Source organism: Electrona antarctica, assembly GCF_951216825.1.
Source record: "Electrona antarctica genome assembly, chromosome: 13".
NCBI classification, from domain to species: Eukaryota; Metazoa; Chordata; class Actinopteri; order Myctophiformes; family Myctophidae; genus Electrona; species Electrona antarctica.
The window spans coordinates 51,502,196-51,521,125 of NC_136794.1; the positions used below are offsets into that span (position 1 = coordinate 51,502,196).

General features: G+C 42.4%; 1 protein-coding gene across 1 annotated transcript in view; it reads right to left on the reverse strand.

Annotated features, from left to right (window-relative positions):
- Positions 1–4,428: 4,428 nt before the first annotated feature.
- LOC306935045 (ceramide transfer protein-like) overlaps positions 4,429–18,930 on the reverse strand; it is a gene marked incomplete at its 3' end in the record, with an annotated part of 32,476 nt that continues 17,974 nt past the window's right edge. Inside the window, exons 6-9 of the mRNA XM_079517868.1 lie at positions 18,361–18,487; positions 14,965–15,060; positions 14,500–14,657; positions 4,429–4,494 (exon numbers count right to left, since the gene is read on the reverse strand). Of these exons, the coding sequence (XP_079373994.1) occupies positions 4,429–4,494; positions 14,500–14,657; positions 14,965–15,060; positions 18,361–18,487 (447 nt within the window). The remainder of the gene's footprint in view (positions 4,495–14,499; positions 14,658–14,964; positions 15,061–18,360; positions 18,488–18,930) is intronic.

An 18,930-nucleotide genomic window follows, 5' to 3' on the forward strand; every position in this document is an offset into this window, starting at 1 on the left:
TGTGTCTTCAATGCTCCTCCATTAGCACGCCAAGCTGTGTCTTCAATGCTACCATTAGCACGCCCAGCTGTGTCTTCAATGCTACCATTAGCACGCCCAGCTGTGTCTTCAATGCTACCATTAGCACGCCCAGCTGTGTCTTCAATGCTCCTCCATTAGCACGCCCAGCTGTGTCTTCAATGCTACCATTAGCACGCCCAGCTGTGTCTTCAATGCTCCTCCATTAGCACGCCCAGCAGGGCCTTCAATGCTCCTCCATTAGCATGCCCAGCTGTGTCTTCAATGCTCCTCCATTAGCACGCCAGCAAACCAGTTCTCACCTATTGGCCAGAGATGCGCTACAGCTTACTGTTAACTAGTGATGGGAGATGGTAAATGGTAAATGGTGCATTTATATAGCGCCTTTATCCAAGGCGCTTTACATAGATTGTACATTACATTCACCCATTCACACACACATTCATACACTGATGGCAGCGGAAACCATGCAAGGTACCAACCAGCACATCAGGAGCAATTAGGGGTTCAGTGTCTTGCTCAAGGACACTTCGACACTAGCTCTGGGGGAGCCCGGGTTTGAACTGGCGACCTTGCGGTTACCATCCGGAAACTCTACCCCTGAGCCACCGCCGAGATAAATGGGCAAATACACATTGTGGTATCGGCCCGATTTTAGTTGCTTTTAGATCGGTTTGATTAATCAATCAGACCGATTCATTAACACTAGCACGTCTGAGAGGTCGTTTTGACCGTTTTTTTTAGATTTTGAAGTTTATTATCTTTGAGCCTATGAAGCTTTCAGAATGTTCCCCTTCCATGACCATCACCATTCCATCGTCTCAGAAATCTGAAACATTTTATAAATATGAATTTAAGTACATGCTTTTTCAGAATGGAAAAAAATTGTTATAATTTTTCAATACAGAATGAGATCGTATCGACATCGGTAATATCGGTTATCGGCCATAACAGCAATTCATTATATCGGATATCGATATCTGCCAAAATGTCTCATCGGCACATCCCTGCTGTAAACATAAATGGTGCATTTATATAGCGCCTTTATCCAAGGCGCTTTACATAGATTGTGCATTACATTCACCCATTCACACACACATTCACACACCGATTGCGGCGGAAGCCATGCAAGGTACCAACCAGCACATCGGGAGCAATTTGGGGTTCAGTGTCTTGCCCAAGGACACTTCGACATGTAGACAGGAGGAGCCGGGATTCGAACCGCCGACCCATGGATCATTGGACAACCTGCTCTACCTCCTGAGCCACAGTCGCCCTACATCAGGCTACATGTCCTCACAGGGATCCAGCTCTGGTTGAGGTAATAATAATTATTATTATTATTAGGGCAACTACCAACTACCAACAACTTATTATTAGGGCAACTTATTAGGACAACTACCAGAGGAGACTGTGAAGTGCCAATCAGACGTAGTGTGTTTGGTAAAACAAATTCAACCTGAAAAGGTGGCTAAAAACAATTCAAATCTGTAATCATGAGTAACTATCAGCACTATTTAGTATTCATCACGGGTGTCATTTTTCACTTCACTTTGCAGTTGTTCTGTCCCCGGTACCATGTTGATCTGTTCCTGTATTGTACAGTATTGTATTGTGTTTTTGTATGGACATAGTGTTGGGTGCACACATGCACACATGGCATCAACGCATGGTGTTGCGTGCTGGCCCACTATACACAGTCTTTCTTTTATCATTCATTTTTTAAGAGCCTGCCCAGGGACTACAGATGAAATGTAGCTTTGGCTAACTCTGGCCCATTTACATTGAGGTGAAAACTGACATGTTGATTAATGAGCTTTGTCCCTGTCAAATAAATAAATAAATAAATACATTATTATTATTAGTAGTAGTAGTATTATTATCCCATTTAGACATGAGGACGATTCTACAAAATGTCTTCTAAATCCTGACAGTTTTCTGAAATACCTCATGTTTCTGTATCAGTGGTTCTCACAGGGTTAAACCCTATGTTTCTATATCAGTGGTTCTCACAGGGTTAATACCTCATGTTTCTGTATCAGTGGTTCTCACAGGGTTAAACCCTATGTTTCTATATCAGTGGTTCTCACAGGGTTAAACCCTATGTTTCTATATCAGTGGTTCTCACAGGGTTAAACCCTATGTTTCTATATCAGTGGTTCTCACAGGGTTAATACCTCATGTTTCTGTATCAGTGGTTCTCACAGGGTTAAACCATATGTTTCTGTATCAGTGGTTCTCACAGGGTTAATACCTCATGTTTCTGTATCAGTGGTTCTCACAGGGTTAAACCATATGTTTCTGTATCAGTGGTTCTCACAGGGTTAAACCTCATGTTTCTGTATCAGTGGTTCTCACAGGGTTAAACCTCATGTTTCTGTATCAGTGGTTCTCACAGGGTTAAACCTCATGTTTCTGTATCAGTGGTTCTCACAGGGTTAAACCTCATGTTTCTGTATCAGTGGTTCTCACAGGGTTAAACCTCATGTTTCTGTATCAGTGGTTCTCACAGGGTTAAACCTCATGTTTCTGTATCAGTGGTTCTCACAGGGTTAAACCTCATGTTTCTGTATCAGTGGTTCTCACAGGGTTAAACCTCATGTTTCTGTATCAGTGGTTCTCACAGGGTTAAACCATATGTTTCTGTATCAGTGGTTCTCACAGGGTTAATACCTCATGTTTCTGTATCAGTGGTTCTCACAGGGTTAAACCATATGTTTCTGTATCAGTGGTTCTCACAGGGTTAAACCTCATGTTTCTGTATCAGTGGTTCTCACAGGGTTAAACCTCATGTTTCTGTATCAGTGGTTCTCACAGGGTTAAACCTCATGTTTCTGTATCAGTGGTTCTCACAGGGTTAAACCTCATGTTTCTGTATCAGTGGTTCTCACAGGGTTAAACCTCATGTTTCTGTATCAGTGGTTCTGACAGGGTTAAACCTCATGTTTCTGTATCAAGTGGTTCTCACAATAGCAGACCTACAAGCTCGTAGCGCGGCACGTCTGCTATTTTTCCACAGCTAAAGTTTAAAATAATGCTTTAAAACACCAAAAGGGGTTCCCGTCCTGAATGGGTTATGATTAGTAGTATTATTATGATGCTGATATTACTGTTCTCAGAGGGATCCAGCTCTGGCTGCTCAGACTGTGTTTAAGGTATTATCAGGAGTATTATCGTACTGTCCTCAGAGGGATCCAGCTCTGGCTGCTCAGACTGTGTTTAAGGTATTATCAGTAGTATTATCTTACTGTTCTCAGAGGGATCCAGCTCTGGCTGCTCAGACTGTGTTTAAGGTATTATCAGTAGTATTAGTAGTAGTATTATCTTACTGTTCTCAGAGGGATCCAGCTCTGGCTGCTCAGACTGTGTTTAAGGTATTATCAGTAGTATTATCTTACTGTTCTCAGAGGGATCCAGCTCTGGCTGCTCAGACTGTGTTTAAGGTATTATCAGTAGTATTAGTAGTAGTATTATCTTACTGTTCTCAGAGGGATCCAGCTCTGGCTGCTCAGACTGTGTTTAAGGTATTATCAGTAGTATTATCTTACTGTTCTCAGAGGGATCCAGCTCTGGCTGCTCAGACTGTGTTTAAGGTATTATCAGGAGTATTATCTTACTGTCCTCAGAGGGATCCAGCTCTGGCTGCTCAGACTGTGTTTAAGGTATTATCAGTAGTATTAGTAGTATTATCTTACTGTTCTCAGAGGGATCCAGCTCTGGCTGCTCAGACTGTGTTTAAGGTATTATCAGTAGTATTATCTTACTGTTCTCAGAGGGATCCAGCTCTGGCTGCTCAGACTGTGTTTAAGGTATTATCAGTAGTATTAGTAGTAGTATTATCTTACTGTTCTCAGAGGGATCCAGCTCTGGCTGCTCAGACTGTGTTTAAGGTATTATCAGGAGTATTATCTTACTGTTCTCAGAGGGATCCAGCTCTGGCTGCTCAGACTGTGTTTAAGGTATTATCAGGAGTATTATCTTACTGTTCTCAGAGGGATCCAGCTCTGGCTGCTCAGACTGTGTTTAAGGTATTATCAGTAGTATTAGTAGTAGTATTATCTTACTGTTCTCAGAGGGATCCAGCTCTGGCTGCTCAGACTGTGTTTAAGGTATTATCAGTAGTATTAGTAGTATTATCTTACTGTCCTCAGAGGGATCCAGCTCTGGCTGCTCAGACTGTGTTTAAGGTATTATCAGTAGTATTATCTTACTGTTCTCAGAGGGATCCAGCTCTGGCTGCTCAGACTGTGTTTAAGGTATTATCAGGAGTATTAGTAGTATTATCTTACTGTTCTCAGAGGGATCCAGCTCTGGCTGCTCAGACTGTGTTTAAGGTATTATCAGTAGTATTAGTAGTAGTATTATCTTACTGTTCTCAGAGGGATCCAGCTCTGGCTGCTCAGACTGTGTTTAAGGTCTGCTCTGCATTGGAGAGATGGTTTCCAGAGGTTCCACCAGGCCGTCCTGCTCGACATCCTGACAGCCACGGAACCAACACAACGCAACGCGACGGAACGGGCGATAAACCTACGCCGTAAATCCTCGATGTGTCCACCCGGGTCACCAGCGAACTGACCCCGACCTTAACACTGGCAGCAACGTGTTCGAACTGACCCTAACCCTAAATCTGACCCCAACTCTGACCCCAAGTCTGACCCTAACGCTGACCCTGACCCTGGCAGCAACGTGTTCTAACGTATGCACCGAGCGCTCTCTAGTAATCATCCAATAGTTTAGTATCCTGACAGCAAAGTGTCCTAACTAGCATGCCCAAAGTGTCCCACCGAGCGCTCGGTAACTAAACTGACTAACTACCGAACTAACCCACCCTTAAACCTTAAACCGCTCACTAAGCCGGTTAGTAGGAACAAACAAACTCGTCCTTCAGTAGGAAACCAACGCCAACTCTAAATAGTGTTTCCTTAATGTCGTTTCTCACACACACAGCCTAGCTTTACTCTGCACTGGGAACCAACTACAGCCATGTGAGAGCGCTCACGCAAACACACACACAGAGAGCAGGTGGTTCCAGGAGCCAGTCTTACTCAACTGAAACCTCTTCCCTGTTTTCTATTCTCTGGCTTTAGGGTTGGGCCACACACACACACACACACACACACACACACACACACACACACACACACACACACACACACACACACACACACACACACACACACACACACACACACACACACACACACACACAGAACTGGTTTTACAACATCAGCTGAGCAGAGGCGGGGAGGAATAGGCGTGTGTGTGTGTGTGTGTGTGTGTTTTCCTCGAGGCCATGACACCAGGCATTCCTCTACAGTGTGAACCAGAGTTGCCAGATTGCGTGAGAGAAATAAGCGACTACACTATTTTAATAAACAACTACACTTTAGAAACAAGACCAAATAAACAACTACACTTTAGAAACAAGACCAAATAAACAACTACACTTTAGAAACAATACCAATAAACTGCAACCCGGAATTACCAATATTTACAAGCAACTCACAGAAAACTTTACAGAAAAAGAGCCCAAAGTCGCTCATTATAAGCAGACATGGCAACACTGGTCTGAACTCTACACGGTGGAAGTTGGAGTTTCTTCCACTCATTGTGATGACATCACAGGGAGAACTGTGGGAGCTGTAGTTCATTTGGGAGTTGTAGTTCAGTTGTAGTTCATTTCACTCGTTGTGATCACAGCCAGGGTGAACTGTGGGAGTTGGAGTTCATTCCACTCGCCGTGATCACAGCCAGGGTGAACTGTGGGAGATGTAGTTCATTCCACTCGCTGTGGTGGTTGGAATGGCTGAGGCTGAGCTCAGACCTTTACTGCATTGCTGTATGCTTGTTGGATGAATGTTGTGTAGTGTCATGGCCGCCCCAATGCATTTCCAATGGAGGTCACATGGTTTGACACAACATTTGTGTTGTGTGAGGGGGAGGGGGCAGTCGAAACACAGCTGAAAGCCATACAACAGACCATGTGACCTCCATTGGAAATGCATTGGGGCGGCCATGACATTCACAACGCTGTAAAGGTCTGAGTGAGGCCTTAGGGTTGACGACGAGTACAGCATCTTGCAATGGGTCTGGACTACAATACCTAGATACCCATGTACCTGTCTAAATACTTCACTAAGATACCAATGTACCTGTCTAAATACTTCACTAAGATACCCATGTACCTGTCTAAATACTTCACTAAGATACCCATGTACATGTCTAAATACTTCCCTAAGATACCCATGTACCTGTCTAAATACTTCACTAAGATACCCATGCACATGTCTAAATACTTCACTAAGATACCCATGTACCTGTCTAAATACTTCACTAAGATACCCATGTACATGTCTAAATACTTCACTAAGATACCCATGTACCTGTCTAAATACTTCACTAAGATACCCATGTACCTGTCTAAATACTTCACTAAGATACCCATGTACCTGTCTAAATACTTCACTAAGATACCCATGTACCTGTCTAAATACTTCACTAAGATACCCATGTACCTGTCTAAATACTTCACTAAGATACCCATGTACCTGTCTAAATACTACACTAAGATACCCATGTACCTGTCTAAATACTACACTAAGATAGTTCTTAGTAAATACTTCACTAAGATACCCATTTTTCTATTGGCTTTAAAATGACGAATTAAACATATGAATAGTGCAGGCAGAAGGCACAATCCACTGTTAATTAGGCTGGCCATAAGCCAGTTAATGTCAAAGAAGTTCACACCCACAACACCAGGGGGAGTTCAACAAACCACATGCAACCCAGATTCGGCTCAAACAAACAGGTTCAATTCATTTTTCATTTTTCAGATGGGGGTCGGCGGCCAATTAAACAATTACATACAGTATCGTTTCTGGGGGTTCTTGACATGAAAACGGTTGATATAGAAACATGAGGGTTTTCAGAAATGTCAGGATTTATTAGACATTTAGTAGAATGTGTTCTCAGGTGTAAATGGGTTAATGTAGTTATGTGTAGAATGTGTTCTGGGTTAATGTGTGACTGTAGTTCTGTGTAGAATGTGTTCTGGGTTAATGTGACTGTAGTTCTGTAGTTCTGTGTAGAATGTGTTCTGGGTTAATGTGACTGTAGTTCTGTGTAGAATGTGTTCTGGGTTAATGTGTGACTGTAGTTCTGTAGTTCTGTGTAGAATGTGTTCTGGGTTAATGTGACTGTAGTTCTGTGTAGAATGTGTTCTGGGTTAATGTGTGACTGTAGTTCTGTGTAGAATGTGTTCTGGGTTAATGTGACTGTAGTTCTGTGTAGAATGTGTTCTGGGTTAATGTGACTGTAGTTCTGTGTAGAATGTGTTCTGGGTTAATGTGACTGTAGTTATGTGTAGAATGTGTTCTGGGTTAATGTGACTGTAGTTCTGTGTAGAATGTGTTCTGGGTTAATGTGTGACTGTTATGTGTAGAATGTGTTCTGGGTTAATGTGTGACTGTAGTTCTGTGTAGAATGTGTTCTGGGTTAATGTGTGACTGTAGTTCTGTGTAGAATGTGTTCTGGGTTAATGTGTGACTGTAGTTCTGTGTAGAATGTGTTCTGGGTTAATGTGTGACTGTAGTTCTGTGTAGAATGTGTTCTGGTTTAATGTGTGACTGTAGTTCTGTGTAGAATGTGTTCTGGGTTAATGTGTGACTGTAGTTCTGTGTAGAATGTGTTCTGGGTTAATGTGTGACTGTAGTTCTGTGTAGAATGTGTTCTGGGTTAATGTGTGACTGTAGTTCTGTGTAGAATGTGTTCTGGGTTAATGTGTGACTGTAGTTCTGTGTAGAATGTGTTCTGGGTTAATGTGACTGTAGTTCTGTGTAGAATGTGTTCTGGGTTAATGTGACTGTAGTTCTGTGTAGAATGTGTTCTGGGTTAATGTGTGACTGTAGTTCTGTGTAGAATGTGTTCTGGGTTAATGTGACTGTAGTTCTGTAGTTCTGTGTAGAATGTGTTCTGGGTTAATGTGTGACTGTAGTTATGTAGTTCTGTGTAGAATGTGTTCTGGGTTAATGTGACTGTAGTTCTGTAGTTCTGTGTAGAATGTGTTCTGGGTTAATGTGTGACTGTAGTTCTGTGTAGAATGTGTTCTGGGTTAATGTGTGACTGTAGTTCTGTGTAGAATGTGTTCTGGGTTAATGTGTGACTGTAGTTCTGTGTAGAATGTGTTCTGGGTTAATGTGTGACTGTAGTTTTGTAGTTCTGTGTAGAATGTGTTCTGGGTTAATGTGACTGTAGTTCTGTAGTTCTGTGTAGAATGTGTTCTGGGTTAATGTGTGACTGTAGTTCTGTGTAGAATGTGTTCTGGGTTAATGTGTGACTGTAGTTCTGTGTAGAATGTGTTCTGGGTTAATGTGTGACTGTAGTTCTGTGTAGAATGTGTTCTGGGTTAATGTGTGACTGTAGTTCTGTGTAGAATGTGTTCTGGGTTAATGTGTGACTGTAGTTCTGTGTAGAATGTGTTCTGGGTTAATGTGTGACTGTAGTTCTGTGTAGAATGTGTTCTGGGTTAATGTGTGACTGTAGTTCTGTGTAGAATGTGTTCTGGGTTAATGTGTGACTGTAGTTCTGTGTAGAATGTGTTCTGGGTTAATGTGTGACTGTAGTTCTGTGTAGAATGTGTTCTGGGTTAATGTGTGACTGTAGTTCTGTGTAGAATGTGTTCTGGGTTAATGTGTGACTGTAGTTCTGTGTAGAATGTGTTCTGGGTTAATGTGACTGTAGTTCTGTAGTTCTGTGTAGAATGTGTTCTGGGTTAATGTGACTGTAGTTCTGTGTAGAATGTGTTCTGGGTTAATGTGACTGTAGTTCTGTGTAGAATGTGTTCTGGGTTAATGTGACTGTAGTTCTGTGTAGAATGTGTTCTGGGTTAATGTGACTGTAGTTCTGTGTAGAATGTGTTCTGGGTTAATGTGACTGTAGTTCTGTGTAGAATGTGTTCTGGGTTAATGTGACTGTAGTTCTGTGTAGAATGTGTTCTGGGTTAATGTGTGACTGTAGTTCTGTGTAGAATGTGTTCTGGGTTAATGTGTGACTGTAGTTCTGTGTAGAATGTGTTCTGGGTTAATGTGACTGTAGTTCTGTGTAGAATGTGTTCTGGGTTAATGTGTGACTGTAGTTCTGTGTAGAATGTGTTCTGGGTTAATGTGACTGTAGTTCTGTAGTTCTGTGTAGAATGTGTTCTGGGTTAATGTGTGACTGTAGTTCTGTGTAGAATGTGTTCTGGGTTAATGTGTGACTGTAGTTCTGTAGTTCTGTGTAGAATGTGTTCTGGGTTAATGTGTGACTGTAGTTCTGTGTAGAATGTGTTCTGGGTTAATGTGTGACTGTAGTTATGTGTAGAATGTGTTCTGGGTTAATGTGTGACTGTAGTTCTGTGTAGAATGTGTTCTGGGTTAATGTGTGACTGTAGTTCTGTGTAGAATGTGTTCTGGGTTAATGTGTGACTGTAGTTCTGTGTAGAATGTGTTCTGGGTTAATGTGTGACTGTAGTTCTGTGTAGAATGTGTTCTGGGTTAATGTGTGACTGTAGTTCTGTGTAGAATGTGTTCTGGGTTAATGTGTGACTGTAGTTCTGTGTAGAATGTGTTCTGGGTTAATGTGTGACTGTAGTTCTGTGTAGAATGTGTTCTGGGTTAATGTGACTGTAGTTCTGTGTAGAATGTGTTCTGGGTTAATGTGACTGTAGTTCTGTGTAGAATGTGTTCTGGGTTAATGTGTGACTGTAGTTCTGTGTAGAATGTGTTCTGGGTTAATGTGTGACTGTAGTTCTGTGTAGAATGTGTTCTGGGTTAATGTGTGACTGTAGTTCTGTGTAGAATGTGTTCTGGGTTAATGTGTGACTGTAGTTCTGTAGTTCTGTATAGAATGTGTTCTGGGTTAATGTGACTGTAGTTCTGTGTAGAATGTGTTCTGGGTTAATGTGTGACTGTAGTTCTGTGTAGAATGTGTTCTGGGTTAATGTGTGACTGTAGTTCTGTGTAGAATGTGTTCTGGGTTAATGTGTGACTGTAGTTCTGTGTAGAATGTGTTCTGGGTTAATGTGTGACTGTAGTTCTGTGTAGAATGTGTTCTGGGTTAATGTGTGACTGTAGTTCTGTGTAGAATGTGTTCTGGGTTAATGTGTGACTGTAGTTCTGTGTAGAATGTGTTCTGGGTTAATGTGTGACTGTAGTTCTGTGTAGAATGTGTTCTGGGTTAATGTGTGACTGTAGTTCTGTGTAGAATGTGTTCTGGGTTAATGTGACTGTAGTTCTGTAGTTCTGTGTAGAATGTGTTCTGGGTTAATGTGTGACTGTAGTTCTGTGTAGAATGTGTTCTGGGTTAATGTGTGACTGTAGTTCTGTGTAGAATGTGTTCTGGGTTAATGTGTGACTGTAGTTCTGTGTAGAATGTGTTCTGGGTTAATGTGACTGTAGTTCTGTGTAGAATGTGTTCTGGGTTAATGTGACTGTAGTTCTGTGTAGAATGTGTTCTGGGTTAATGTGACTGTAGTTCTGTGTAGAATGTGTTCTGGGTTAATGTGTGACTGTAGTTCTGTGTAGAATGTGTTCTGGGTTAATGTGACTGTAGTTCTGTGTAGAATGTGTTCTGGGTTAATGTGTGACTGTAGTTCTGTGTAGAATGTGTTCTGGGTTAATGTGTGACTGTAGTTCTGTGTAGAATGTGTTCTGGGTTAATGTGTGACTGTAGTTCTGTGTAGAATGTGTTCTGGGTTAATGTGTGACTGTAGTTCTGTGTAGAATGTGTTCTGGGTTAATGTGTGACTGTAGTTCTGTGTAGAATGTGTTCTGGGTTAATGTGTGACTGTAGTTCTGTGTAGAATGTGTTCTGGGTTAATGTGTGACTGTAGTTCTGTGTAGAATGTGTTCTGGGTTAATGTGTGACTGTAGTTCTGTGTAGAATGTGTTCTGGGTTAATGTGTGACTGTAGTTCTGTGTAGAATGTGTTCTGGGTTAATGTGTGACTGTAGTTCTGTGTAGAATGTGTTCTGGGTTAATGTGACTGTAGTTCTGTGTAGAATGTGTTCTGGGTTAATGTGACTGTAGTTCTGTGTAGAATGTGTTCTGGGTTAATGTGACTGTAGTTCTGTGTAGAATGTGTTCTGGGTTAATGTGTGACTGTAGTTCTGTGTAGAATGTGTTCTGGGTTAATGTGACTGTAGTTCTGTAGTTCTGTGTAGAATGTGTTCTGGGTTAATGTGTGACTGTAGTTCTGTAGTTCTGTGTAGAATGTGTTCTGGGTTAATGTGACTGTAGTTCTGTAGTTCTGTGTAGAATGTGTTCTGGGTTAATGTGTGACTGTAGTTTTGTAGTTCTGTGTAGAATGTGTTCTGGGTTAATGTGACTGTAGTTCTGTGTAGAATGTGTTCTGGGTTAATGTGACTGTAGTTCTGTAGTTCTGTGTAGAATGTGTTCTGGGTTAATGTGTGACTGTAGTTTTGTAGTTCTGTGTAGAATGTGTTCTGGGTTAATGTGACTGTAGTTCTGTGTAGAATGTGTTCTGGGTTAATGTGTGACTGTAGTTTTGTAGTTCTGTGTAGAATGTGTTCTGGGTTAATGTGTGACTGTAGTTCTGTGTAGAATGTGTTCTGGGTTAATGTGTGACTGTAGTTTTGTAGTTCTGTGTAGAATGTGTTCTGGGTTAATGTGTGACTGTAGTTCTGTAGTTCTGTGTAGAATGTGTTCTGGGTTAATGTGACTGTAGTTCTGTGTAGAATGTGTTCTGGGTTAATGTGTGACTGTAGTTCTGTGTAGAATGTGTTCTGGGTTAATGTGTGACTGTAGTTCTGTAGTTCTGTGTAGAATGTGTTCTGGGTTAATGTGTGACTGTAGTTTTGTAGTTCTGTGTAGAATGTGTTCTGGGTTAATGTGTGACTGTAGTTTTGTAGTTCTGTGTAGAATGTGTTCTGGGTTAATGTGACTGTAGTTCTGTGTAGAATGTGTTCTGGGTTAATGTGTGACTGTAGTTTTGTAGTTCTGTGTAGAATGTGTTCTGGGTTAATGTGTGACTGTAGTTCTGTGTAGAATGTGTTCTGGGTTAATGTGTGACTGTAGTTCTGTAGTTCTGTGTAGAATGTGTTCTGGGTTAATGTGTGACTGTAGTTTTGTAGTTCTGTGTAGAATGTGTTCTGGGTTAATGTGACTGTAGTTCTGTGTAGAATGTGTTCTGGGTTAATGTGTGACTGTAGTTTTGTAGTTCTGTGTAGAATGTGTTCTGGGTTAATGTGTGACTGTAGTTCTGTGTAGAATGTGTTCTGGGTTAATGTGTGACTGTAGTTCTGTGTAGAATGTGTTCTGGGTTAATGTGTGACTGTAGTTCTGTAGTTCTGTGTAGAATGTGTTCTGGGTTAATGTGACTGTAGTTCTGTGTAGAATGTGTTCTGGGTTAATGTGTGACTGTAGTTCTGTGTAGAATGTGTTCTGGGTTAATGTGTGACTGTAGTTCTGTGTAGAATGTGTTCTGGGTTAATGTGTGACTGTAGTTCTGTGTAGAATGTGTTCTGGGTTAATGTGTGACTGTAGTTTTGTAGTTCTGTGTAGAATGTGTTCTGGGTTAATGTGTGACTGTAGTTCTGTAGTTCTGTGTAGAATGTGTTCTGGGTTAATGTGTGACTGTAGTTTTGTGTAGAATGTGTTCTGGGTTAATGTGTGACTGTAGTTCTGTGTAGAATGTGTTCTGGGTTAATGTGTGACTGTAGTTCTGTGTAGAATGTGTTCTGGGTTAATGTGTGACTGTAGTTCTGTGTAGAATGTGTTCTGGGTTAATGTGTGACTGTAGTTCTGTGTAGAATGTGTTCTGGGTTAATGTGTGACTGTAGTTCTGTGTAGAATGTGTTCTGGGTTAATGTGTGACTGTAGTTCTGTGTAGAATGTGTTCTGGGTTAATGTGTGACTGTAGTTCTGTGTAGAATGTGTTCTGGGTTAATGTGACTGTAGTTCTGTGTAGAATGTGTTCTGGGTTAATGTGTGACTGTAGTTCTGTGTAGAATGTGTTCTGGGTTAATGTGTGACTGTAGTTCTGTGTAGAATGTGTTCTGGGTTAATGTGTGACTGTAGTTCTGTGTAGAATGTGTTCTGGGTTAATGTGTGACTGTAGTTCTGTGTAGAATGTGTTCTGGGTTAATGTGACTGTAGTTCTGTGTAGAATGTGTTCTGGGTTAATGTGTGACTGTAGTTCTGTGTAGAATGTGTTCTGGGTTAATGTGTGACTGTAGTTCTGTGTAGAATGTGTTCTGGGTTAATGTGTGACTGTAGTTCTGTGTAGAATGTGTTCTGGGTTAATGTGACTGTAGTTCTGTGTAGAATGTGTTCTGGGTTAATGTGTGACTGTAGTTCTGTGTAGAATGTGTTCTGGGTTAATGTGACTGTAGTTCTGTGTAGAATGTGTTCTGGGTTAATGCGACTGTAGTTCTGTGTAGAATGTGTTCTGGGTTAATGTGACTGTAGTTCTGTGTAGAATGTGTTCTGGGTTAATGTGACTGTAGTTCTGTGTAGAATGTGTTCTGGGTTAATGTGACTGTAGTTCTGTGTAGAATGTGTTCTGGGTTAATGTGTGACTGTAGTTCTGTGAGGTTTACATTTATGACTCCATCCAGTCTGTAATCTTTAAGATTAAGGAGCCTTCCTGCTTTTTACAAGGAACACACATGCTTTCTGCCCACGACTGGAGTTACAGCTAGCCAGCTTATTGCACAAGGTGTGTGTGTGTGTGTGTGTGTGTGTGTGTGTGTGTGTGTGTGTGTGTGTGTGTGTGTGTGTGTGTGTGTGTGTGTGTGTGTGTGTGTGTGTGTGTGTGTGTGTGTATGTGCGTGTGTGCGTGTGTGTGTGCGTGTAACAGTATGTGAACGTGTAAGGTGGTCAAGTATCCGTTTTCATCGTGGATAAGACGGCTGACCAGAATCCAGATCTGACCGTTATGCAGTGGTGGAAAGTAACTAAGTACTTTTACTTAAGTACAATTTTGAGGTAGCCTATTTGTACTTTACTTGAGTATTTCCAATTTCCAGTACTTTTACTTCTACTCCACTACATCTCAGAGCCACAATTTGTACTTTTACTTCACTACAATTATTTGAAAACTTTAGTTACTAGTTACTTTGGAGATTTTCATTTTTGATTAGAAAACATACATTAACCACTTCAACCCTATACATTTCGGCCATTTGAAAATAGCCGATCTACAAGCTCACAATGGGGCAGCAGAGAGTACACTGGGTTCCCCCCTCCTGCTCCCATCTGGGAACTCTCAGGCAGACTTGATGCCCGGCCACAAAACGGCCTGGCCAATCAGCGGCAGCTAGAGGCGGGATTAATGCATACACAGTGCTGCCTTGATCCCGCCTCTCTGCTGCCCCATCTGGCGGAGTCAGGTTATATATGAGCATTACCATATATCACACCACATCTGTGCGTGCGTGCTCGGTGCGTGTGTGCGTGTGTGCGTGCGTGCGTGCGTGCGTACCTTGTCCAGCCTCCTCTGCCAGCTGTCCTCCCGTTTGACCATCAGCTCTATGCAGTGGCTCAGAGTGGACAGGATTCCGGCCGTCGTTGCTTTGAACGTGATCGCCTCTCCTTTGAAGTCGATGCCGTTCACACCCTTAGGACTGGCTGGAGCGCACACTGTGGCACGCACACACACACACACACGCACGGCGCACGCACACGGCGCACACACGCACGCAGACAGACAGACAGACAGAATACTTTATTGGCAGTTAAAAAAATGACAAAAGTGACATCCATTTAGAAGACACCAACATGGACTATACACAAAAAAGCAGAAGCTTGTTTCCATTGTGGTCCACGCACAGACTCACACTCTCACTCACACTCACACACACTCTCTCACTCACACACTCACTCTCTCACTCACACACTCACACACTCACACACACACACACACACACACACACACCCCAGTCCTCACGTTTCTCCTTGCTGCCGTTGTTGTTGTGAAGACAGTCCGCTGCTCCGTCAGGACGGGTGGACGAAGCCAGGAAGTCCTCCTCGTCCTCCTCCACCACTAGGGGGAGACACCACGGGAACGCACATGGAGTTTAACACCGTGACCGCCACAGGTCCATTTGGTTAAATACATTTATTAAGGTCACAATTCGATACGATATTCGATACCATTCAATCGATATTTTTTAAAACCTGGTATTTTCAGCACAGATGATTATTAACTAAAGGTGGCCTTACAGCACAGAGCGCTATATGATTATTAACTAAAGGTGGCCTTACACAGAGCGCTATATGATTATTAACTAAAGGTGGCCTTACAGCACAGAGCGCTATATGATTATTAACTAAAGGTGGCCTTACAGCACAGAGCGCTATATGATTATTAACTAAAGGTGGCCTTACAGCACAGAGCGCTATATGATTATTAACTAAAGGTGGCCTTACAGCACAGAGCGCTATATGATTATTAACTAAAGGTGGCCTTACACAGAGCGCTATATGATTATTAACTAAAGGTGGCCTTACAGAGCGCTATATGATTATTAACTAAAGGTGGCCTTACAGCACAGAGCGCTATATGATTATTAACTAAAGGTGGCCTTACACAGAGCGCTATATGATTATTAACTAAAGGTGGCCTTACAGCACAGAGCGCTATATGATTATTAACTAAAGGTGGCCTTACACAGAGCGCTATATGATTATTAACTAAAGGTGGCCTTACAGCACAGAGCGCTATATGATTATTAACTAAAGGTGGCCTTACAGCACAGAGCGCTATATGATTATTAACTAAAGGTGGCCTTACACAGAGCGCTATATGATTATTAACTAAAGGTGGCCTTACAGCACAGAGCGCTATATGATTATTAACTAAAGGTGGCCTTACAGCACAGAGCGCTATATGATTATTAACTAAAGGTGGCCTTACACAGAGCGCTATATGATTATTAACTAAAGGTGGCCTTACACAGAGCGCTATATGATTATTAACTAAAGGTGGCCTTACAGCACAGAGCGCTATATGATTATTAACTAAAGGTGGCCTTACAGCACAGAGCGCTATATGATTATTAACTAAAGGTGGCCTTACACAGAGCGCTATATGATTATTAACTAAAGGTGGCCTTACAGCACAGAGCGCTATATGATTATTAACTAAAGGTGGCCTTACAGCACAGAGCGCTATATGATTATTAACTAAAGGTGGCCTTACAGCACAGAGCGCTATATGATTATTAACTAAAGGTGGCCTTACAGCACAGAGTATATGATTATTAACTAAAGGTGGCCTTACACAGAGCGCTATATGATTATTAACTAAAGGTGGCCTTACACAGAGCGCTATATGATTATTAACTAAAGGTGGCCTTACACAGAGCGCTATATGATTATTAACTAAAGGTGGCCTTACAGCACAGAGCGCTATATGATTATTAACTAAAGGTGGCCTTACAGCACAGAGCGCTATATGATTATTAACTAAAGGTGGCCTTACACAGAGCGCTATATGATTATTAACTAAAGGTGGCCTTACACAGAGCGCTATATGATTATTAACTAAAGGTGGCCTTACACAGAGCGCTATATGATTATTAACTAAAGGTGGCCTTACACAGAGCGCTATATGATTATTAACTAAAGGTGGTCTTACAGCACAGAGCGCTATATGATTATTAACTAAAGGTGGCCTTACAGCACAGAGCGCTATATGATTATTAACTAAAGGTGGCCTTACACAGAGCGCTATATGATTATTAACTAAAGGTGGCCTTACACAGAGCGCTATATGATTATTAACTAAAGGTGGCCTTACACAGAGCGCTATATGATTATTAACTAAAGGTGGCCTTACACAGAGCGCTATATGATTATTAACTAAAGGTGGCCTTACACAGAGCGCTATATGATTATTAACTAAAGTGGCCTTACACTAGCCGATTGTTTTCAATCTGAAATCTGATAGCACCACACACTACAGGATAATCGGAGCGGGGCAGAGCAAATATCAAACATTCTTGATGTTGATCGGGCCGATCCCGATCGCACTTTGAGCGGCCCCGAGCAGATCGATTGAGTCGTGCACCCCCCGATTATCGGCTAGTGTAAGGCCACCTTTAGGCTAATGTTTTGATTTGTAAAGAAAAACTATTGTTTCTCTGCAATAAGTCACTTGTATTTGACTAACACATGAGAATGAGAATAACCAACAATATAAATGTATAAATAACATAGAAGTAAGTAAATAATTGGGCTGGGACTTTATTAATTTATTAGGACACACACATACACACTAAGAAGAAGGAATGAAATCAATAAAAACAGTGGAATGATCCAGCTGGGGAGTTTTGGAGAGTGCAGTTGAGGCAGCAATGTCCTCAACATGTCCATCATCATGAGACAATGTCCTCAGACATGTCCTCGTCTCGATGCGGGACACGCTGAAGCAGCCATGGTGTGTAAACCAGCGCCAGTCCAGACTCCAGGCAGCCCCGTAAGTTATGGAACCTGTCACTCCGCTAGTGTACACAACTGCTTCTATCTACGCTTTTCATCTATTGTTAAATCTAAATGTCCTCCACGGGACAAAAGCGATATAAACGGCTTCTTCATTGAGTGAATTTGGCTTTGTTGTCGTCTGCTCTCTGCAATGAGCTACAGGCTGTTTGGTGCAGCGTTGTATCCGGTCCTCCATACAGGCTGCTTGGTGCAGCGTTGTATCCGGTCCTCCATACAGGCTGCTTGGTGCAGCGTTGTATAGAGTCCTCCATACAGGCTGCTTGGTGCAGCGTTGTATCCGGTCCTCCATACAGGCTGCTTGGTGCAGCGTTGTATCCGGTCCTCCATACAGGCTGCTTGGTGAAGCGTTGTATCTAGTCCTCCATACAGGCTGCTTGGTGCAGCGTTGTATCTAGTCCTCCATACAGGCTGCTTGGTGCAGCGTTGTATCCGGTCCTCCATACAGGCTGCTTGGTGCAGTGTTGTATCTAGTCCTCCATACAGGCTGCTTGGTGCAGCGTTGTATCTAGTCCTCCATACAGGCTGCTTGGTGCAGCGTTGTATCCGGTCCTCTATACAGGCTGCTTGGTGCAGCGTTGTATCCGGTCCTCTATACAGGCTGTTTGGTGCAGCGTTGTATCCGGTCCGACTGAAACACGTCCCGTGAGAAACGTTCCGGGGTGAAAAAAACAGACGGATGTGCGCATGTAATGAAATACCGTGAGTCGGCTGGTGAATTCGATACACTGTGTCGAACGTCAATTACGATTTGATTTCGATACTTATTGAGAATCGTGACAGCCGTAATTAGTATACTAGTAGTAGTATTAGTAGTATTAGTATTAGCAGTATGTACTACCTGTGTCTCTCTGGAAGTCGTCCTTGTCCACACAGCTGTCAAAGAACTTCTGCAGAGTGTCCACCTGTCTGCACAGGATGTCTCTGAAGGTCTCCATCTCTGCTAGCTTCTCCCGCAGCGTGTGGGCCTGAGGAGACCATGAGGAGACCATGAGGAACATGTTACTGAAGGTCTGAGGAGACCCTACACCATGTTACTGAAGGTCTGAGGAGACCATGAGGAGACCATGAGGAACATTAGGGAACCATACACCATGTTACTGAAGGTCTGAGGAGACCATACACCATGTTACTGAAGGCCTGAGGAGACCCTAAACCATGTTACTGAAGGTCTGAGGAGACCATGAGGAGACCCTACACCATGTTACTGAAGGTCTGAGGAGACCATACACCATGTTACTGAAGGCCTGAGGAGACCCTAAACCATGTTACTGAAGGTCTGAGGAGACCATGAGGAGACCCTACACCATGTTACTGAAGGTCTGAGGAGACCCTACACCATGTTACTGAAGGTCTGAGGAGACCATGAGGAGACCCTACACCATGTTACTGAAGGTCTGAGGAGACCCTA